This window comes from Ornithodoros turicata, chromosome 9 (assembly GCF_037126465.1).
Source record: "Ornithodoros turicata isolate Travis chromosome 9, ASM3712646v1, whole genome shotgun sequence".
Lineage (NCBI taxonomy): Eukaryota > Metazoa > Arthropoda > Arachnida > Ixodida > Argasidae > Ornithodoros > Ornithodoros turicata.
The window spans coordinates 40,037,064-40,058,945 of NC_088209.1; the positions used below are offsets into that span (position 1 = coordinate 40,037,064).

A 21,882-nucleotide genomic window follows, 5' to 3' on the forward strand; every position below is an offset into this window, starting at 1 on the left:
CCGCTGACGGTTCCGTTGGCCCACAGCAGTACCCCACATGTAGAAAATATAATTGCTTTTCCGGATCCCCCGCCCTCATTTTTTATTTATTTATGTTTTTTTCTATTCAGGATGAAGCAGGAATATCTCACAATCATCCTGACTGGCAATTCACGAAAATCCTCCCGTAGCTAACAGAGGTCAACCAAAATTACGGAACATTCGAATTCCTTACGGTACAATCGAGTTGAATTTATTAATACAATACAATTAATACAATTTAATCGTTTGGTATGGCCAATACAATACTTCTCGCTTGTTGCAACGAGTTTAGGAGTCAAGAGTTTCAGCGGCCATATTTATCTTTCTTTTTTTTACCAACCAATCAGTTTCAGTATCTAACGTTGTCACGCGAACTACTAATCAATCGCACAGCGAATACTAATCTTAAAATATCCTTAGGATCGCACGGTTAGGTACATCAGGTCAGGGCTCGTGTATGGGCCTGTTATCACGACGTTTGCGGGCACTTACACTAGCGGAGGGCAGTTGGCGCCGCAGTCGCCGAACGAAACTTTAGTGCAACGGGCCTATAGGGGGCGCCACGTAAAATCGCAAAAAGAAAAAAAAAGGAAAAGAAAAGAAGAAGAAGCAGAGCATGAAAATCCAATAACTAACCCATTAAAATTCGTCGTACACCCGACATTATCTGGACACATGTCTGGACGTCGCGTAGTTTATTTTTACACCGCGGTTAGAGAGATAAGAATGCAAGAAAAAACAAAACAAAACGAAAAAAAAAAAAGAACTCGTTTTGTCATCGTATCACAAATTCGAAACGACATATTGAATCCCGAAACCAGGCTGTAAAAACCGCTTCAATTATATTCTGCGTACATATATGTGTAAAATATAACGTCATTTTTGTCCTCCTCTACGTGACATACACACACAAAAAGAGAAAAAGCGGCATATATACAGAAGAACATAAAAACAAATTATCTTTTTCCTGCGGGAGAGGAACATATAGAGATAAAGAAGAGGAAACGTATTCCAAATTCGTTTCGCCCACTCATCAGGTATCTCTTTTTTTTTTTTTTTTTTTTTATATACCGGTACAAGGCCATCACCGGCAGAAAGAGCCAGCAGTATTGCTTTTGCCCGCAACAGATCGGGGGCGTTGGTATCACCTTCCGTTCATGGGTGGGCGTGACTCATCGAAGCATTGCCCAACGTCGCAAAAAAAGAAAAAGAGAGGGAAAAAAAAGAAGAAAAAAAGGCGAGTGCACGTGTATTTGACGGTTGCGACATGGAAAGAGTTGTACGAGATGCGTCTCTAATGTGCGCTCATATCTCTGAGCACGGCACAACGGCAACTGTTTCGATCTCGGTAGGACTTGTACGTTGCCATCAAATTGCTGGCGTCCCCCCAGCTGGATTCGAACCCGTTCCCTCTGCTTCCGCTCTTCTTGCATTTTTATTCCAAATCCCACAACTGTGGAACACCTCTGTCACACGCGATGGCCGTTCAGCATCTGGAGCACCATTCACAAGACATCGCTGCTCTGCCACGCGACCCGATCCAATCCTGCTCGAGACGTTCACACGTTACACGCTGCATGGCGCTGCTCGCGTCCGTCCGTCCGTCCATTTACGGAAGTTTTAGTAAACGAAAGGAGTTCATATATAGTAAGAAAGATAGTAAGAAAGTTCATATAAGTAAGATGTAAGGCAAGAAAACTAAAACAGAAAAGTTTGTTGATTGCATGTAACTACTACTCTCATATCCATTTTTGTTGGACGCTCCGTGGTGTCAACGTCGCACGGAGGCGTGAGGCTCGAGAGTATAGAAAAGTAAATTAGCAAGTGCCAGCCATGTGTAATAACTGTTATACTGAAGCTTTATGGCTTTTCATAGAGGTTTTCGCAGCTTTTTGTGTGCTTTTTCAGCACTTATAGCTGTGCACAGAGCACTAGGCTGCCAGCAGCGCTTTTCGAAGTCTTTCCATCTATCCAACATCAGAGTCAATCGCAACCGAAACACGGCCGTGTAACAGTGGCCAGTGACCAATCATCGGTCCAATCGTCATTCATTTCAATGACCATTAAGATGCCCTTGCGAGAGCAGTAGTGGTAGACCTGCAGGATGTTCAGGATAACGGAAAACGTGACAAGCCAGTCGCTTAACATAATAGTAGAATGCAAAAAAAGCTTATGAACACGCGAAAAACGTAACGCTGGTAACATCGAAAAGAGAGACACAAGACGGAACACGAGCGACTCTTGTCCTGTGTACTGCTTGCCCCATACTTGTCCGAAATCCCCAACCCGTGGCCGTGGCCAAGCTGTCCCCTATCGGCGGTGTCGCGCGCGAAGGAACTGTACCACTATCGCCTCCGCGAGGGGAGGCCCCATGTCCCACACAACGCCACCAATCGGGAGAGATCGTTCGTAATACTTGGGTGTCGTCTGTTAGCATCTCCCCTGAGTGTGGCACGTGGCGTTGTGTGAAACACAGCCTCCCCTCAGAGGCGATAATGGTACAGCTTCTTATGCGATAATGGTACACGACACCGCCGGTAGGAGACAGATGGGCCACGGGCTCAAGTTTTCAGACAAGTGTGTCGCAAGCAGAACTTGGGTTCGAAGAATTGATAGAAAGCCGAATTTTTAAGTCGTCTTCGCCGGGGTTTTTTTTTTTTTTTTTGTTCTGTCCTTGTCTTGTTTCTCACAGTTCTCCTCAGACTCAAGGAGGTGTTACCGTTTGGAACGTCGTGTTCTGATTCGCGCCTCTCCAGTCTCCACCAACCCTCTGCCCTCAAAACTCTTTCTCATCTTTTTGGACACCGTAGGACTTCGATTCCTTTTTGTGAAGGCGCCATTATTATTTCATTCCCCACGTCACCACCGGCACTGGGCCAGAGTATCGTCCCTGGCGATGAAACTCCCCACTCAACATCTCGAAATAAAGTTGTTCTCGATTTGCGCCACTGTTTTCCCTCAAACGCGAACAAGTTTCACCTTACAGACCTCTACCCGAGAAACGTCGTCATGACGTTGGTAGGCAGACTGAAGCCGAAACAAATCGGAAAGGGAGGGCTTGGTTCCACGAATGGGCACTTGTTCGCTGCCTCCTACTGACAGAAAAGTAGGACCGAAGGTCGCGTCCCTTTTAGGGACCATCGTAATCCCCTCAAGACCGTGGTTTTCGGGCGCGACTTTGTTCGCCCCTATAGTTCAACTCTACCAAATTGGTGGCGCTGTCGAACACTATGACGTCATTTGTTTACGAAACAGGGAGGAGGTCTATTCGAAGCTAATGGCGTGACCGTGACTTCTTTCAACTCGCTGGCACGTTGCTGATCTTGGATTTGACAACGTGCTTCATCTCAAAATAAAAGTAGTAGTTGTTGTTGATGTTCCTTTTCATGGAATGTTTCCGGTACACTACAGCTCGCCGATACTTATGTGGACACGCTTACCAACTGATCCAAACGGCATCCATGTGCTTTCAGACGTGTGTAATACGTAGTGTGTGCAGGTAATAACACGTGCAACGACGACAGCTCGTCGTCTCAAGGCCGTCGTGGTAAATAGCGCAAAAGAGGAAATTCCGTTCGTGGAATCAACGGCGCGACACAACCCTGCTATGCGCTAATGGTTCTACGCATCACATGTCGCTTCTTTCTTCCTGCAATTGGATTTATATTACTGACGGAGGAACGTCGTGACAGCGACGTGGTGAATTAACAAAGCGACAGAGACAGAAAAACATTTAGCGGTTGATCAAACCAAACAAGTGGACGCTACACAATAACCACGTTACATAGAGAAAAATAGATACAAACGAAAAAAAAAAATATATATATATATACGTACCTCTTCCTGTAGTGTGTATACGTCCTTATAGTGTCCGTAAAAATATGCAAATGACAATGCCAATTAATATAAGGAACGAATAACTATAAGCGCACATATGAGCATGAAAAGGTATGGAAAACGAAATGACCAGCGGTCATATGACCCTGCGGATGCAGCTTTTTGCGTAGCTTTTTGCAGCAATTCAGTTTGCAGTTTGGGTCATACCTCACCAACCGATCCATGTCATGCTGAATAGAGAGAGAGGATAGAGAGAGGGTGCTACAGAAATGTATAGGACACAAGGGGAAGATTAATGCAAGTCCTGGGTCGACTTCAGGGGAAGTGCGGTTCTGGAAAGTCTGCCGCGCAAGACCCAAGGGAAACACTGTCGGGAGAAGGACTCGACCCTTCCACCTACTGGTCTTTGGCTTGACCTTCGCAGTAGCCATGTCTGTTGAGCGTTTGCTACGGCAGCGTGGCCGCTTGTTGCCACCCAAAATTTTCTATTTCCACAGTCCAATACCTATACGTAACCGACGCGTAGCGCCCCTAGCGGATAATAATAATAACGTTTACTTTTATCAAGTATTCGGCAGAAGGTATACAGGCAATCCTGACTGGTGGCGGTACAAGACAGGAGGTATATACTGGCGTGGTCTGCCCCCTTCAAAGTTTACATGCAGCGAAAGATTACAGGCACAGTTATTAATAGTACCTCAACAATGAGAATTCAAACGAAAATTTCAGCACACTTGAGTTTGTCCCGAACAATAGCATATACATTAAGATAACAGTTAACCGATATAATTTGACTAAAGTATAAAACAAACGAAACAGCGCCATACACAATGAAATTCAGAAATGTACGTAATGTAGTACACATAGATCTCAGACAATGTAAAATGACCTTATTAACTGGCGTGAAAGTGATTGAATAATAATGTTATTTCGTAAATGTTTATTAGTAAAAAGTGGTATACTTTGTGTGAAAGCAGCTGTAGAGCACAGTTAGTTCTTGAACGCGGAAACTTGTAAAGTGCGTTCCTACGTATAAAGAGTATATACGAAATTAATTTTAAAAATTAATTTATTTAATTCTTATTAATAATTATATATATATATATACATTAATTATTATTACATATTAATACATATTATTAACTATTACTAACATATTATACTAATACATATTAATTAAATATAATTAATAATTTAGATTTAATTTTAATTTTTTAATTTAATATTTAATTTTTTTAAAAAAATTCATTTAATTTTTAATTTAATTTTAATTTTATTTTTTTTAAATTTAAGCGGAATGGAGCTAGCTTGCATAGGAGTTACAAGTTGTGGCATGGTCGGTATATAATATGTCACGAAAGAAAGTATGCTCTGGGGCTGGAGTACACAAACGACGAACACAGCGCAACGCCGAGAGGTGTGTGGTTCGACACCCGCAGCTGATGTCTGGCTGTTTGTTTGACGACTGACATATTTGCATCTATAGCAGATGGAGGTCGGTACGCCGGAGTGAAAACCCTTCAACGCATCCCTGTAATCTTACACAGCCTACGACTAGAGTCAATTTTCTGCCTCGCTGTTACCTGTCCCTCGAAATGGGATCACAGCGTTCCGGTCGAAAGGGTTGTCGAAAACGGTCTACACGATGTCCTCTCGCGCCGGCGGCTGGAAAGGAGGAACGTGTTGCAAATTGCAAATACCTGTGACGGTCCGCGAGGGGGAAATCGCGGACGTCCTTTTCGTGTGACAGTGGGAGGTCCGCCCTGACGTTCCTAGGACGTTCCTTGAAATTGACCAGACGAAGCTTGAGAAGCGCATCGAAAGGTGTACGGCTTTCTGTTTGGTCGCAAACCAACCGTACCAGAAGGCGAGTTTCGTCAGACGAGACGAGGCTGTCGTCTGCACACACTGTGAGTGATTGCATCGTGTTTGCACTGCAGTGTTTCAAGTCACCTTCGGCTCTCCGCCAGATTCAGCGCGTGCGTGAGAAGGAAGACGTGGCCGGGCAACCCTGTGGAAAGCGGTCACGTTCGGTTGATTTATAGGTCATTTTGAGAAACTGTGGCATTCATTCATTCAGGAGCAGCGACTTAAATCTGGAGGGCAGTACACGAAAAAATTAATACAAGGCCGGTACAATAATGTTGGATGTACAAGACATGCACATAACAAATGTTAATATATACTGTACTGATATACCATATACTAAGTACTGCGACATATCAACGTTACTGTACTATTAAAGTTGTAGCATATAGTACACCATTAAAGCATCCACGAAGAAGTGCTATAAGGATAGGGCAAGTAATGTATCTGACTTTTCCGGGACAAATTCGGTTTCTCCCCTAACTGCAATTACGTATCACGTTGTGTATTTATAGTGCACCATTGGAAACTTTGCCCAACACGTGTGATGCAACCACTTCGTAGTGCTATTACAACCGATTGTATGAACAGCACTCGATTTCACCACGAAGTAGTATACGACAAACCCCAGAGTAGCCCAGCGGAAGATACGCATGACGTCATAGCTTTCTGCTGCCACGCGAGCGCGAGCGCTCAACGTCATCATATTCCGTAGCAGACGACAGGGCCTGTGGTGTCGTCTGCAATGTGTGAGTCGGCCAATCCCGTATTCGGGCGTTCTGAGCTCGTTCTTTTACTATAGAACATTCCGTGGTGATGTATATTGTGTGAATACACAGTTTGTGCAGCAAGTAATCAACGTCCATCGAATAAATTGCCACAAATGGAATTGTAGTAAGTACACCACACCACAGCAACCCGTCGTGTAGAAGGCAGCTAAGCCTGATACCAGGACGGGTCTACGAGAAGGGTTAAGTCAGTTTTGGAACCGCATGCAAGGCGTTTTTCGTCGTGCTGGTAGGCTACATTGACGGTTGCACAGCAGGATGGGGAGTTCCGCTTGATTAGGGCAGATACCACAGGACGGCAACACGCGGATGGGGCGGTGTGGTGCACGAACTTCTCCCGCAAGGCTGTCACTTGACATGCAGCGCCGCCCGACGGTGCATAGAGAATTAGGACAGTGAAGCTTCCTTTTGGGAATTTCTCACGCAAAGATGACCGTAAAGCAGCAGACGGGCAGTTCGTGTTGATGGCGTAGTTTAAAACTGAGCTCGTTGATTGTATTAAACCTAGCGCAACAAGTCAGAAACGTGCAAAATTGAGGTAAAACGGCTCGTGGCGACGTCTGGCGGGAAATAATCCCTAATTCGTCAAGCAACAGTGATCTACGTTCCCGGCCGGCTTGCTAATACGGCTCATACTGATGGCTACGTAGCTGACACGTAGCCAACTTCTTTCGTTTTAGACCAAGTGTTATCTACATTCAACATAGTTTTCCGCATTACTTGAGGAGTAATGAGCATTTGGTGAGTACTTCGACACAATGTTGCCCGTAATTTTCGATTTTAATTTTCTTAAAAAAAATGTCTCCAACGACGAGTATACTGAGGGCTCATGCTATCGAATAGATATATGTATTGGCATCATTGGCAGCCATGAAACGACTTCCTTCTCGTTCTTGTTTGACATGCAGAAAAGATTACGTCACTGACGACGTCACCGGGCACCGAATGGCACGCACGTGATTGGCTGAGACTCCCACGCGCGTTTGGTTAAGAAGCGAGATGAGGAACGCGAAGGAAAGGGGGAAACGCGGAAGAGAGAGAGGGGTCACTTCAACTGCGCGTGGTGAAGAGATGACGCACATTTTTTTGTGAAACTTTCGTAAACTTTCGTAAAAATTTTCAAAAAATGCAACGTGCCGCATGACGATTTCCAACAACAGCTTATAACGCTGGCAGCAGTGAACCGAGAACTGAACTTGCAGAAAAGGTGCATGGATTATGGGATGGATTATGCACTAAACTTTCACCCTGCGACCACCCTCCTCATGTGCCGAGCACCCTGACTGGTCGTGTGCCAGGGATCGGAACCGTTATTTTTTTCGGTTCGGTTTCAGGTTCAGGCATTTTGGTTCGAACCGGTGCAGGAAAGTTAATTTCGAGCAGATTGCCATTACTTGTATTAAGAGCAAGCACATACTTACGATTCTCAAATAACACAAATGTACTTTTATTGTTGTTGTTATCGACGCAGCAGTGGTTCACCTCAACGCCGCGTGTTACAGATATGCATTTCGGGTGCAGCGTTACGGTAGCATACTGTACTCTCTATGTTTACTCATCGTATACATCCTGCTCGTGGACTGGCCGTTATTTTCACAGCCCAAAATGAAAACTTGGTGGTTGCTGGACGACAAAATTCGCTTACAAGATGATGTCGACGACGGAAGGAAGCCTACAACTGCCAAAAGGAAGACCAAACACAACTGAATGAACGCGGTAGCTGCGAGGAGGAAATACCTCGCGCACTTGGTGGCAGTTTCGTTTTCTTCAGTTTCGGTTTCGTATTTGTTTGGCGACGAGGCTCAATCCGCTGTGTAAATAGTAGTTTCGATCTCTCACAACGCACATTACGTCTCGACCGTTTCGCGACCCGATAACCGCCTAAATGTATTTCGGTTCAGTTCCCGTTCGGTTCAACGCGAGAAAAAAAAAAAAGCTGTTTCGGTTCGATTCCGGTTCAGCGAAAGGTACGGGTTGTTAGCGGTTTTCGCTTCGGGTTCCGTTTCGGTTCCGATCCCTGGTCGTGTGCGGCGTGTTCCTTCGCTTACTGCTTACGGCGAAGGCGCGTTGTCCTCTGGAAGATACCGCTGGAAGAACCGCTTTTATACACCCACTCTGGGTACACCCCACAGGGGGCTCTTATTATTCAGCTTAGACACAAGACGGCAGCGATACATAACAGTTGTTTTAACTATCGTCACTGAAAGAACCTCTCCCCCGTGCTTGTGTTCTGGATAAGCCACCGGTGAACGGCACTTATCTCTCAAAAGAATCGCACCCTAACCATGGAATGTCGGGTACGGGCTGCTCTATCCCATGGATCATTTCATACAGCTGTCATGGCGCGTGCTTCGACGCAGCCCATTTCCGCAAACTGAACTGTCGCCGCAGGCAATCAAGGCCGACCTAACGCGCGCGAGAAAGGCGATCACGGCGCCCATATTCATCAGGAGGAACGCGTTGGATGCGTTCGAGAGGGCGGTCTTCTCCGCAAACATCCGCAGTAATTGACTTCCCACACGTCCAACTCGGGCACGTGCACACACACACGGGTTTATTCAATATGGCGCGAAGGAAATGTTGCCAGACCTGTCTCTCACTCTCACCGCGAAGGGCAGAAGCGGAATCGATGCCCGGCTTCATCGCACTTCGGTCGACGTCGCAGACATGGTCGAGCAATGGCTGGCATCGTTCTCTTTAACCCGTTTTACCGGCATTGTTCCTTAACTGCAGTTGTTAGTCAGGAAGTAACCTGGAGGGAAATGGCCGTTGTAACTGGATTCAGACTAAATCTGATTCGCCGGGTACGTATCGGGCGGAATCGGACTTTATCCGAAGCGAAACCCGCCGATAGGCAAATGAGCCGAGGAGGGCTCCATCCTGGAACAAACATAGCACAGCGAGCCTCCGTTCTCATTATTGGCAAGATCTCTGCGAAGGTAGCCTCCGTGTTCCTGTCTTCAAACAAAGACAACTGAGTTCAAAGCACCGGGGAGGGCCCCCTTTAGGAGGTTAATAAATAACTTCTTTTTCCGATCATTGTCACGTTCGCGCTTGCTCATGTCATGCACCTGTCGTCTGCTTTTGTCTTCTGTCTTGCAAGCAAGCGACTATGAATAGCAGGCGATCCCCGAACACCAAGCTTTCTCCCATCTGACGGTGGCATCACCGATAAAAGCCATTTCTGTCCCCGATGTCTATGTCACGGTCGTCGAACTTGACAAGGAGAAGTGTTCGCTTCGCCGAAAAGTTTGCCTCCGAAGCTCCGAGATAATCACAGGGCGCAGTGGAGTTATGTTATGCCTTCTGTAACCAAATCAACTAGAGAAGCGCGTACGCACATTCATTTGTATGCAAAATATATGAAGGTCAATGTCAAGTTGTCGACGATAGTGATTCAAAATAAAACTAAGACAGTTGAGAGCAAATACGAAAGCTAGACTAGTTTCCTTGCATATTAAATAGGTGCTCTCAACAGTCTTTCTTATTTTGAATGTCTGTTACCGAGCTTAAAAAGCTATGCCTATTTTTGGTAGCAGTACGCTTCTCCGACGTAACAATAATAAAATTCACATCAAAACAAAACTGCGGAGCACGCCAGGAGTTAACAAACTTTGTTTCAGGACTTGACAGGTCTATACACTGGTGACAGTCATACCTAAGATCACTTGAATAGTTTAAATTGTTTGAAATACGATTGCACTTCATCCTTGGGGTATGGTTTTGTCGCTAGACACGTAGCAATGTTCTCCGGTTGCTCAATCCATAGTTTATGGTCCACACTGGCTTCTCGCAGCTTGTCCGCCAAATTTCTCAACTTATCTTCATCAGGTGACACGAGGACTACCTTGTGCATACTGTCCAAGTTTGCTGTGTAAGCCTGAGTGTTGGGATCGTCTTTAAAAAGATGCATCGCTGCCGACGAAGCGTGGCATGCTTGTGCAATCACTGCACCCGTTGGCCACTTCAATTCCGTTAAAAGATCGCCGCGAACGACGACGTACTGCACAACCGGACGACAGGGGGCCGCCATTGTGAAATGTGCACCAGCGCCGAAGTGCGGAGAAGAATGCAACCGAGCAGTCGGTAGCGAGACTGGTTTCGCCATCTGGCGGACGGCCTGGAGATCGGATCGCTTGCGCGCATTGCTTGGGCGGGGAGAGTTCGAAATGAGAAATTTAAGGACGCAGCTGTTGAACGGAACTGCAGATACGAAGTACAGTTATTTGTGCGAGAGATTTTCATGCTGTAGGATGTCGGCTGAACTCTCATTACAATGATTGTTGAGTCCGAATATAGTTTCGACCTCAATCATGTCTTTTTCGCCCCTGACACTAACTGCCCGGCTAGCTCAGTCGGTAGAGCACGAGACTCTTAATCTCGGGGTCGTGGGTTCGAGCCCCACGTTGGGCGCATTATTTTTTTGTTTTATTTTTTTTTTTTTTTTCAAGTCTGACTGTTGACGGCAGAAACACTCTCACAATTAACCGTTCCTTTGTGCAGGACGCGAGTTCTCATCTCAAGAAGACGTGACACTGGAAGACATGCTGTCTTCTCTGCTGGCCCTCTCAGACATATCTCCATCGCACTCTAGCAGACTGGAAACACCCTCGAAGACAGCTACACTGAGTCCCATCTCGCCAGAAATACGGCACGTCTGTAAGTGTGTGCGTCTCCCTGCCGTAAGCCAGCCATTTCAAAACGCATTCATTCTTCATGCAGCGTTTGCTTCACCAGGCCGCTGCAGTCCCGCTGCACAGGGCCCTTCACCCGATGTACGCGGAGAACGACGTGGCAGCGAAGGGGCCCGTCCTTCCACACCCATCTCGATCCTGAAGCAGGACGGCCGCTTCCTTACTTCGCAGGACACCCAGGATACCCACGGCTCTGTCGGGAACATCCATCTGACCGTGCCGCAGCAGACGTGTTCCAGTGGGTCCTCCAACGACCATTCGCCTGAAATCGTCATCCGTCAAGGTGCGCCTCCATTTTTTTTTATTTCTTCTTAAACAGTGCTACGCGTCTATTGGTCGACGAGCAATTCACGAAAAAGCCTATGTGTGTGCCCCAGCGCAAGGGGGTGAATGTGGTGGACCCTCCTGATTATCGGTCAGGGACGACACCGTTACGTTTGTTTTACATTTGTTGAGATTGTCCCTTTGCGGCTCTATGGGTCTATGTATAGACCTCTACCCAGGAAACGTCATCATGACGTTGGTAGACAGACTGAAACCGAAACAAATCGGAAGGGGGAGGGCCTGGTTCCACGAATGGGCACGTGTTCGCTGCCTCCTATTAAAAGAAAAGCAGGACCGAAGTTCGCATCCCTTTCAGGGACCATCGTAATCCCCTCAAGAACATATGGCTTTCGGGCGCGACCTTTTTCGCCCCCCCTAGCTTCCAGCCTATAGTACAACTCTACCAAATTGGTGGCGCTGTCGTACACTATATGACGTCATTTGTTTACAAAAAGGGAGAGGTCTACTGTATTTGCCCCAAGATGGACATCGCCTTTTGCCGTAACACTTTGAAAATGCAGGTTCACGTCGATGCAAGTACACTCTAAGGAAAAAAAAAAGTACTTTTACTCCTTTTGGGGACTAAATGCATTGCCACAAAAAAATAATCCCGTTCGGGAGTAAATGCACGGGAGTAAGTGAATGTCACAGAGTAGAGACTGCATTTCACGCTCTGTTCTAAGAGCCCCCAGGTACATAATTCGTGTACATGCATGAAAATATTTTGAATCAAACCTTCAATCGCGATATATCGAGTGATATAAAATCTTGCGGCATACATAGGGCACAATTTGCGAAGAATGAAGCGTAAACTGTTTCTTACTCTGTGTTGGTGGAAAATTGCTAAGTTGGCGGAGTTATACAGCCTTATGCCATCAAATTGACCAATAAGAGCACATATTTACGTAAGACTGTTGCATTCGGAAGACCATGCGCGAAGTTCAGTGACAATTTGCAGTCCTGCGGAGTAAATGTCGGGGTTAGGAGACTAAAATGGGGAGTCATTGGGGCAATCAAGGGGACTAAAGGCGGCATTTACTCCCCATTTTACTCTTTTTTTTTCTTATACCCTTGTCACACGGGGAGTCTTCAAGGACGATTGAGATCAATGACCATTGAAATCAGTGCATTTCAATGGTTTGCATGCATTCAATTTGATCAGTGCATTTTCAATGGTCACTGGTTTCAATGGTCGTTGAAGACAGCCAGTGTGACAGGGTTATTAGAGTGTATATCGGGCATTTACGTGGGATGGGCGAAGAGTGACAACCACTTTCAAATTTTAATTCATTCCGTATTTATTTCAAATTGACTTCTCTCTGAAGTGCCACTGTGCGGACTAAATTGATGTCGTGTCTCCGGAAATGTAGGCCATTCCAATCTATCGGTCTCATTCTTCCAAAACATTGTTGCTCTATGTGACACTCAATTATCATAAAAAAAATAATAATTTCTAGTTTAAAGAAGCATGACGTCATGATGCGCTCAGTTTCGCGACTGGCAACATTCTGTTCCTCGCGGGTCCGTTTCTGTCGACGCAAAACAGCTCCTTATAGTCTTACAACGTGGGGCCGAGAGCGGAGACGCGCGCTATTGCTGGGAGACAGACGCAAAAACACCTGGTCACGATACTCTTGGAGATTCCGAAATTACCAAGTTTTCAGTTTTTTTAGCGAGAATTATTCAATTTAATTCAGCTTATTTCATCTTTAGGATGAGGAGATGGGATAAAAGCTGTGGGACGGCTATATAATACGAAATCAAATATATATATATATTTTAGTTCATAGTGGCACTTTAAGCTGTATCATTTCAAATACGAAGCCAGACGACAGTTCGTTTATCTGAGTTGGGTGCCTTTACCAACCTTCAATGTAGAAAGCGCACCAGCTCTTTTTTAGTTTTTTAACTTCTGTGATGCAGGCTTCTTTTATTCTAGAACCTCGCGCATATAGATGACGTTGCCCAAAGCACCTCTGGCCTCCTGGTCATCTCATCTGTACTCGTAAAGCAAACCAGAAGCCCCTGTACGAATACATATCTAAGTCGGACTCTCACTTTATAATCGTCATCTGCTATATTTCCTAGTCACAAGCAGACGACAGTCTGGCGTGGCAAATTTTCAACACGCATGCGCGAGTTCTGCTATATAATGGCACTGTGAGAAAAAGGCGAACCCTAACATGCTGTCTCTTTTGACCAGCCTCCAGAACCGGAGACTTTTCGTTGCGCATGCTCAGGACCTTATTCCGCTGAGTATTGCACAGTAAGTGACTTTTCGAGCTAAGGCGGTCGTCTGCTTTGTTTCCCAGAATGCACTGCCTTGCTTCTCCTGACAGAGATGTCGTCTGCACTCTAACTGGATGTTTTTAGACCCAGCAGAGACCGCACACTGAATTCCTGCTATATAGGAATCATCTTTCGTTCCAAAAGTATATGCTCACCATATACAGGTCACCATACCAAAAGTGTCCGTGGGAGCTAGGCGATATCCATAGCACTGCACGTGTTGTCAATGCACCGCTGTTTTGGTCACGCACTTTTTACACGTTCTTGGCAGTTTCCTATCGATATATTGAAATTGAAATGATTGTGGGGACCGGCCGGGGGTCAATAGTGTAGCCAGAACGGACTCCCGGCTGCACTGGGGCAACATAAATACAATGGGCTATATAAGTGTCCGTAGCAAAACGCTCTCTCACTTTTATTTTTTTCGCCAAGACCAACACCACACATTTTCTAGTCGATCGCACAATCGTAGCAATACATTAGTAAAAAAGAGTGGCATCAAAAGTTCGAAGAACCGAATACATATCAAGCTCAGATATATAAGATATGCGAAATTCAGTTGGCTCTTATGCAGCGGTCAGTAGTATTCAGATGGCTCGGGAACAGTAATAGGCAGTAGATTTGGCCAGTACTTAACTACATGTAGTTAAACTACCTGATTGTAGTTAAAAAGTAATTATCAACTACTTGCAGAAATGTAGTGGCAACTACTAGTTAAACTACTATTTGGAGTAGTTAACTACAGTAGTGAGGTTACTACGGGCGCCAACTACTACCGATTTTGCCGCAAGCTTTGCGGCACGATTGTGCTTCCAACTTTTACCTTAAGCTACTTGTTTGATGAGAACGGAGGTGCAGAACAATTGTGCTGTGCATGCGTACTAAATCTTCACTTTTATCACTGCTTGTGATTCATATTTAGGTGCCCGAGAACACTATAGAATGCGATTGATGGACGACGTTAATAAGTAGTTATTGATGTAGTTAAAATACATATTGCAGTAGTTAAAGAAGTAGTTTTAACTACCTCCCCTGAAAAGCAGTTAAACTACTAGTTAAACTACTCAATCGCGAAGCAGTTATAGTTAAACTACTGTGGAAGTAGTTAGTGGGCATCACTGGTAATATAGGTTGTAATTACCGATGCAGACTTTCGCCAAGCGCAACATAGAAGTTAGAATAACAGAGAGCAACTAAAACAAAGCTGATTACAAAGTTTTCTCTCTCTCTCTCTCTCTTTTCTGCTCTTTCCTCGGCCTCGTTCATTTTTGCGCTTTTTACTTCGCTTCCACACTCGCACATTCGTTGAAATGTTTTGCTTACAGCGTTTCTAACCCCTCAGCTACTCAAGTATAGAGCTATTCTTAAGTAGCGTACTCAAGCCGCATAGCCCGCAGAGGGCAGCACGCTTCATATATAGTAATCAGCTACAGCGTGTCACCACCTGCGTTCGTCAGCAGGACCGCATGCAGAAGACCTGTGACGAGCTCAAGAAAATGCGTGTTCCTTTTGTGTACAGTTCTTAAATCGGTCATGTTGACACTTCAAAACATATGTTGGTACGTCTAATACCACGAGGTCATCACAGCTGTGTCTATATAGCAGCAACAGCAACCCATCTGAGAAGTGTTTAAAAGACCCATTTAGGAACGTTATTAACCCACTTCTTATTGCAGATACACCGAGGCATGTGACAACGGAGCCCACAGCAGAACCCTTCACCGACGACGCCAACCTCGCCGCCACGACCACGACCACCGTAGACACGTCCGACCCCGAATCCGCGTCGCAGACCACGTTTCCCGACCAGCCGGCCATGGTGAAATGCCAGTGGAACCTCTGCCAGAGGATCTTAGCCACCGACACGAGCGGCAAGGTGAAGGTGCACACCTGCCCCACGTGCTACAGCTACTTCTGCAGCCGCGTGTGCCGTACCCACCACCGGGAGTCGCGCCGGTGTCCCTTCACGCGGGTCTCCAACTTATGCCAAGAAGTCCTGCAGAAGATCCGCCACGACCCGACTTCTCGACATCACCTCTCCGTGTGCGCTCAGCGTGGGCTCATGTCCCGAGGACGCGGTGTCGTCCGCATGGTCTTCCACGGACCGCAGAAGGCGGCCCAGTTCCTGGAAGGGGGTTGGGACTCCGTCCGGGGCCAAATGTTCTACATTCCGCGGACTGACCTTCTTCCCCACGATATGGGGGCTCGCGTTTATGCTCAAGTGCGGTCGCTCTGCGACGACTACGACCCGGACCGGAAGTTTGTCCTCCTAGTAGCCGTTTGTGTGACGCAAGAAGTGAACACGCCCGCGGGTATTAGCGCTATCTCGCGCGAGATGGTTGTGAAAGCGATGAAGTTGCGCCTGACGAGCCCGCTGCCGGAAGACGACGTGCAGACGCTCATCCTACCGGTAGTACCACCGCCTGCCGGTACAAACGGGGTGGCGCCCCAGCACAGGCAACGACTACAGGGGCTGAGGCAAGTGGAGAAACAGTTGGAGACGCGCGGGGTTCACCTGGCGAGACATTATCCCGATATATACGCGAAAATACGAGAGTTCGTGGACGGTGGCGAAGCCTTTTCCCCCGTGTCCATGTTTCCGACGGACAGTCGCACGGGACGAATTTTCATGTGCATAGTTCTTCCGTGGGCCGACCAGGAACTCCAGGACAAGATGGCGGCCTCGTGGAATTCTTCGACCAACAAAAACTGCAAAAAGTGGATCTTCTGAAATGTCGTGCCAAATAATAGAGCCGTTTCTAAAATTTGTGACCGTTTTCGCTCGTTTTGAACGAAGGTTGACGCACAAGACGTACCATGACTTTACATGTGCGCTTCTGAAGGGTCTCCGAATATCACTTGTGTTAGCATACTGTTAAAGGTCATCTCCACTGATGTATTGACTGCTGTAGGCTGTTGTTCAAGTGTTCGGCGAGTTTGTATGAGCAAAGGTCACTACAAGCGTGACTGCGATTGGCATAAAGACAAACGACACGTCCTGTCAGTAGAGGGCAAGCCCTTCTTTCGGTTAGATGGCCTTGGCCAGGTACAGTACAAGAAAATCTTGCGCTAAAGCTGTAAGAATCGACTTGTGCAGTCTGCAAACTCGGTATATTTTGTGAGTCAAGTGTGCACACGTCCTTGGTGCCGCTGTGGAGGTTAGAACAAAATTTCCGCGCATGCGCTGTATGGTTTCACAGAGGGAACTTTGAACGCAACGTGTAGCAGCGAAATATCGACGGAGCTGACTTTTAACTCCTTCTTGTTTGTATATGTGTTTATGGTTATCCACGAAAGGAACCTTGACGGTACGGAACACTGTAGAAACCTTTCTGAAAGCGTTCAAAAGTAAATGAGATGTAGCTACCATACACTAGTTGTGAATTAATTACATTATCTCCCTGCTGGTTCGCCACATATGAGGCAAACAACCATCTGAACCATATATTATTTATATAAGGAAAAACAGTCGCAGTTCTGTGGCTGCACGTTGAGCATATGTTTATAATTTGATCGTGCACTCCCAGCCGAGGACAGCTGTTTCGCTCTACTTGGAGCTCGTCAGCACGGCGCAGGGAAATGACACCATCTTGGGTCGGCGCTAACAGTGTGTCTCGGCGAGACATCAGTGTTTTTCATCAGTGACATCCCGCGCCACCTGTGGAGGCCGCTGTGCAAGCCGGCAGAGATTCGGCTATTTTTCCTTTTTGTATATATATATATATTCAGGGAAAACCTCACACAGCAGCGCCGGTGGTATATGATTCGAACCCACCACCTCAGAGACTTCAGCACGACACCTTGGCTACCACCATGCCGGTGGTCATTTCGACAAGAGTACGAACTACAAAGGTTAGTTATGCTTCACACCAGTAATATTTTTCATTGTTCAATCGTAATACCTCATTTTTCGAAAATGCCGCCTCTGTATTCGTAACACTCAAGAAAATGTTGCCAAGCTGCCTTGTTCGAAAATATATATATTTTTTTTGTAGTAGTAGTTCCAGTCTGCCAGGTTGGCGGCGCTGTTTACCATCTGATGTCGTTTGTTTTGTAAACAGGAAGAGGTCTATTTCTGGGACCTTCCAGAAAATATTTTCCTCACAACAATAGGGGTATGCACAGCAGAGATGTCACGTTGACATATTTTGTCTCCCTACTGCCACATTTTCCTCCGTGTTTGGTGAAGGCATATCGTGGTCGCTGATCTTCCTTTTTTTTTTAGTGGTGTCGGCAGATTCACCGCCAGGGACTGAAACCGAAACGGAACCGCAATCCGCCATCGTCGATTAACCGAAACCGTAACCCGAACCAAAAAAATGTGATTGCGGTTACCGGTTCATATGAATCGGTTCAAGCGTGAACGCGAACAGCAGTGCAGTACGTGCCTCTGTTAAAGTATACCTCTTCGTCGTTGTGTTTTTCGTTCAGAAGTTTTGTAGATTCATGTTCATTTGTTGTGCACGTTACTTATGAGTGGCGAACTGTATTATTGTGATCATTTAAGATACCCAGAGTTGCACGTTGTTTGTTTCCACATCTCTGTTTGCTTAACTGCTGAACGCACGCTATTTTTCTTGTTCGTTACAGCAAGAGCAAAATGAATGTGCACGAGAAAATAGAGACCGCAACAAATTATTTTACGGGGAATGTCACAAACGGCAAAAGTGCGTCGAAGATAAATATGCTCATTTTTACCCGTTTGCACTTTGAAACTCACTTCGCGACATCCACTCAGCCTGCGGATACATCCCAGATAAAAAAAAAAAGAAAAGAAAAAGGATCACCGGTTCGACTGTTTGGTTACCATTAACCGCAAATATTAAAACGTCCAATCCCTTTCAGAGTTCTGAAACGGAACTGTAACCGTAACCGAACCGATATTAGTTTCGGTTTCAGTCCCTGTTCACCATTAACCACATCATTGCCGCAAATTACGTATTTTACCAACCAACCAACCAACCAACCAACGTATGAGTAGTTGTCTACATACAACGAACGGACAGAATATTATTGCAACAGAAATAAGAAAAACAATCGCATTACGATGTGGTTTTAGGTTTTGCCCCCAGTGGTGTTCTGAAACGCAGAAGGGGGAAAGTCTTCGTTCTCCGACAGCGGCGCGCCGATCGCCAAAAAGCGAGCGGCGGCGGCACCACTCGCTGGATCAAGCCGCCGCCGCCACCAATCAAAACAGCCAAAGCAAACCACAGCAAGCCGCCAAAAGCCGGCGCAGGCGGTAGATCATCGGCGGAATATTTTCGCAGCACTAATACGTGGTTACGCATTACAAATGAACTAATAAGTCAGATTTGACATTGGTCGGTCGAGCTATTCTGCTCTACCTGCCATTATTCCGGCAAACTGTGACAAATCCTTGCCGCACGGTACTTCAGACCCTTCAGGCGTACGTCTGACGAAAACGTTCCAAATACCGGTTATTGTGGTGTGTTAACTAGCGTGCCGGGAAGTCTCAAAATGTCACAACAGCAAACTTCGGGGTTGAAGTGCCACCCGCTACTTCTCCAACTCAAGCAAGCCGACGAAAAGCTGTCGAGCAAGTGCTTTCTGGCTGCCAACAACCATTCGCCGATGGCGAGCTGGAGGTCAACGATGATACTCTTGGAGTACTCTGCGCATGGCATCCCTTGGTTACTAGTGGACGTGCTGCTTGTATGGTTCGTGACAGACAGGGAACTCTGTGCTTTCTATATAAATCTTTTCCTTGGCAAGTATCGTTTGATTAAGCTACATTATTGTGTAAGGCTAAGTTATTAGTAATTGCTAATAATAAAACCCTCCTTTTTTTTTTCTCCTATACCAGTCGGCCCTCGATTTATGAACGGCACGCGTTCATAAAACGAGGGACTCGTAAATCTACTTAGCGCCCGTTGGGTGGCTCCCCAGCAGTCACAGCGTTACAGTTAACGTTGCAGGATGCTGTACATTCAGTGGATACATTCACCTATACTAATTTTTCATATGTGCCACAAAGTAATCACAGCATGATACGAAATACTTGTGTACCAGGAAGCTACCAGGGCACGCCCTGCCGCATGACGTCGATATTCACTGTCGTCATTTAAGCAGTGCAGCTTTGGCTGTCCTCTTCAACTTTATCTTTTTTCCTCCTTCCAGCACTGTGCATCGACCTCATTGCAGTAGCCTGTGTGAAATCAGCCGCACGGCGCAAGCGTCCAGTCGTCAACCGGCAAGACATGTTCTTTACGGTGTCCATCGACAAATTATCCTTCCCATCAGGCCATGCGTCGAGGACAGCCATGTTGTCGTGCATCATCATCCTAAAGACCTCCGTTTTCCCAGTATTTAAACTGGCGTCGGTTCTCTGGTGCGCCGCTGTGGCCGGCTCAAGGGTCCTCCTGGGCCGCCACTACATAGGAGATGTTTGCGGCGGAATTATTTTAGGAGTGATCGAATATCTCGTGATAGTGACATTGTTTTGGATGAACAGCGAGACTGCCCTCTACATTGCATCCTATTTTACCAGTTTTGCAAGTTTTCATGTCGGAAATGAAGGCGTTGAACTATGAGGGACGTGCCTGTGAGTCTCGAGTGGGTCGTGTAATTTCGCAGCCTAGGATGTCTCGGTTTGTCCGTTGTACAGCGTTAAGAGAACACGATAAAACGATAATACTCCGCAATCTCACTTGTCTACTAGACTCACGGCCTATTTCTTTGCGTCTTCGGGGGGAGATTTCATCCACACGAATTATGTGATCCATGACAGATGAAGAGTTAGGAGGCACACCGAACAGACATCACAATTTGTGTTGGCAGTGTATCATAGAGCTAATTCCACACAACGGAGGACTATCAGTTCATATCATAAAGTGCTTGATTCGACCCTCTAGAACCTTCTCAAAGGGACTTCGCATTGGCCCTGGTTTCTCATATATTTCACACACCTCGGTGAGAGAGGAGGTAGGGATTGGGAGGAGGAGTTTGTCGACATCCTGCTCTACTTCCACAAAAATGTGTAGCGTAACAACAACGCACATGACCGTGTGCTTTCTGAATTTCATTCGGCCTTGTGTGGTTTGCTGTGTTAAACCGCCAGTTCTTGCAGGTTTTTGTTGCCTTGTCTCCTCTTGTTGTAAATTTCAGCCACGACTGGAAACGCTGGGCTGGGCTCTTCTCACTGGGCCACTGAGCTGAGCTGAGCCAGGCCAGGCAGCACAAAAACAAGAAGGCTGGGTCCGTCCCGGAAAATGCCGACCAGTGCAGAGCTCTAGTGTATCATCTGACAAGTTGTGTGAGGGACACAACCTTCTGTGACACACTTACCAAGGTTGCACTGACGAGTGCCAGTCAATTACTTATAATAGGAGATTTCTGGAAAATGCAAAAAATGAGGAAGTCTCTTTTTCTGTCTCCTTTAAAAAAATCAGTGTGACAAATAAACAGCCATAAGGTTATGGGTTTTTCTGTGCAGTCTGGGAAGGAAAAGTAAATTTTTTGTCTGCTTCTCAAGATGCACCCTAATGTGGCTATAGTGATGCGAATATGTGTTTTCCACCTGTTTGGGGCGAAATAGTCAACATGGGAGCCGTCCGCAGCTGGGACAGTGGCACAATCAATGAATAGAAATAAATATATACAAAAATAAATATGTAAATATAAATGGCGTAATGGATGGATACAAGAGGTTAAGAAATCTAATTTGCAGTCTTCGCTCCTTGGGAACCAACCAATTTGCATTTTTTTGTTTTACATTTTTAGGTAGCTGTAATAGATTCTAAATCTAAATTATGATAGTCGAGTTTGAGACCAGATCAGTATTACAGCTCTTGCGATAACGTCCTCACCAGCAATCCCAGTTTATCATGTATCCATACCTTCTACGTCAGCAATACTCTCTGCAGTGTATTCTACATACCCAAGATTTTGCTGCACCTTTGGCTCACTTGGTCGATTTCTAAATTGCAACGTGACCGCAACATTTGCCAAGCTCAGCTTCAGACCGTCAATCCCACTGGCTGCAGCCAACATCTTTCCTACAACACCATCTCCAAATATTGTTTTCGGACCCGCTCAGCAAAACA

The 21,882-nt window shown here is 46.1% G+C and overlaps 2 protein-coding genes and 1 non-coding gene across 5 annotated transcripts in view; all 3 read left to right on the forward strand.

Moving 5' to 3' along the window:
• LOC135368918 (uncharacterized) overlaps positions 1–17,190 on the forward strand; it is a 55,574-nt gene extending 38,384 nt beyond the window's left edge. The window contains exons 3-6 of one of the 3 annotated variants that reach the window (XM_064602478.1): positions 11,016–11,171; positions 11,235–11,489; positions 13,734–13,796; positions 15,496–15,559. In XM_064602478.1, the coding sequence (XP_064458548.1) occupies positions 11,016–11,171; positions 11,235–11,489; positions 13,734–13,786 (464 nt within the window). In that variant the 3' untranslated portion in view covers positions 13,787–13,796; positions 15,496–15,559. Of the gene's footprint in view, positions 1–11,015; positions 11,172–11,234; positions 11,490–13,733; positions 13,797–15,495 lie in introns of all 3 variants that reach the window. The other 2 variants (XM_064602476.1, XM_064602477.1) reach the window with 2 other exon arrangements.
• On the forward strand, positions 10,853–10,925 carry Trnak-cuu (transfer RNA lysine (anticodon CUU)). The gene has a single exon. It is a non-coding gene; the product is annotated as a tRNA-Lys (tRNA).
• Positions 17,191–19,003: 1,813 nt separating the features above from the next.
• On the forward strand, positions 19,004–20,492 carry LOC135368921 (polyisoprenoid diphosphate/phosphate phosphohydrolase PLPP6-like). The gene is made up of 2 exons (XM_064602481.1): positions 19,004–19,547; positions 19,958–20,492. The coding sequence occupies exons 1-2, from the start codon at positions 19,298–19,300 to the stop codon at positions 20,368–20,370; spliced, it is 663 nt and encodes a 220-aa protein (XP_064458551.1). The 5' UTR covers positions 19,004–19,297; the 3' UTR covers positions 20,371–20,492.
• Positions 20,493–21,882: the final 1,390 nt, after the last annotated feature.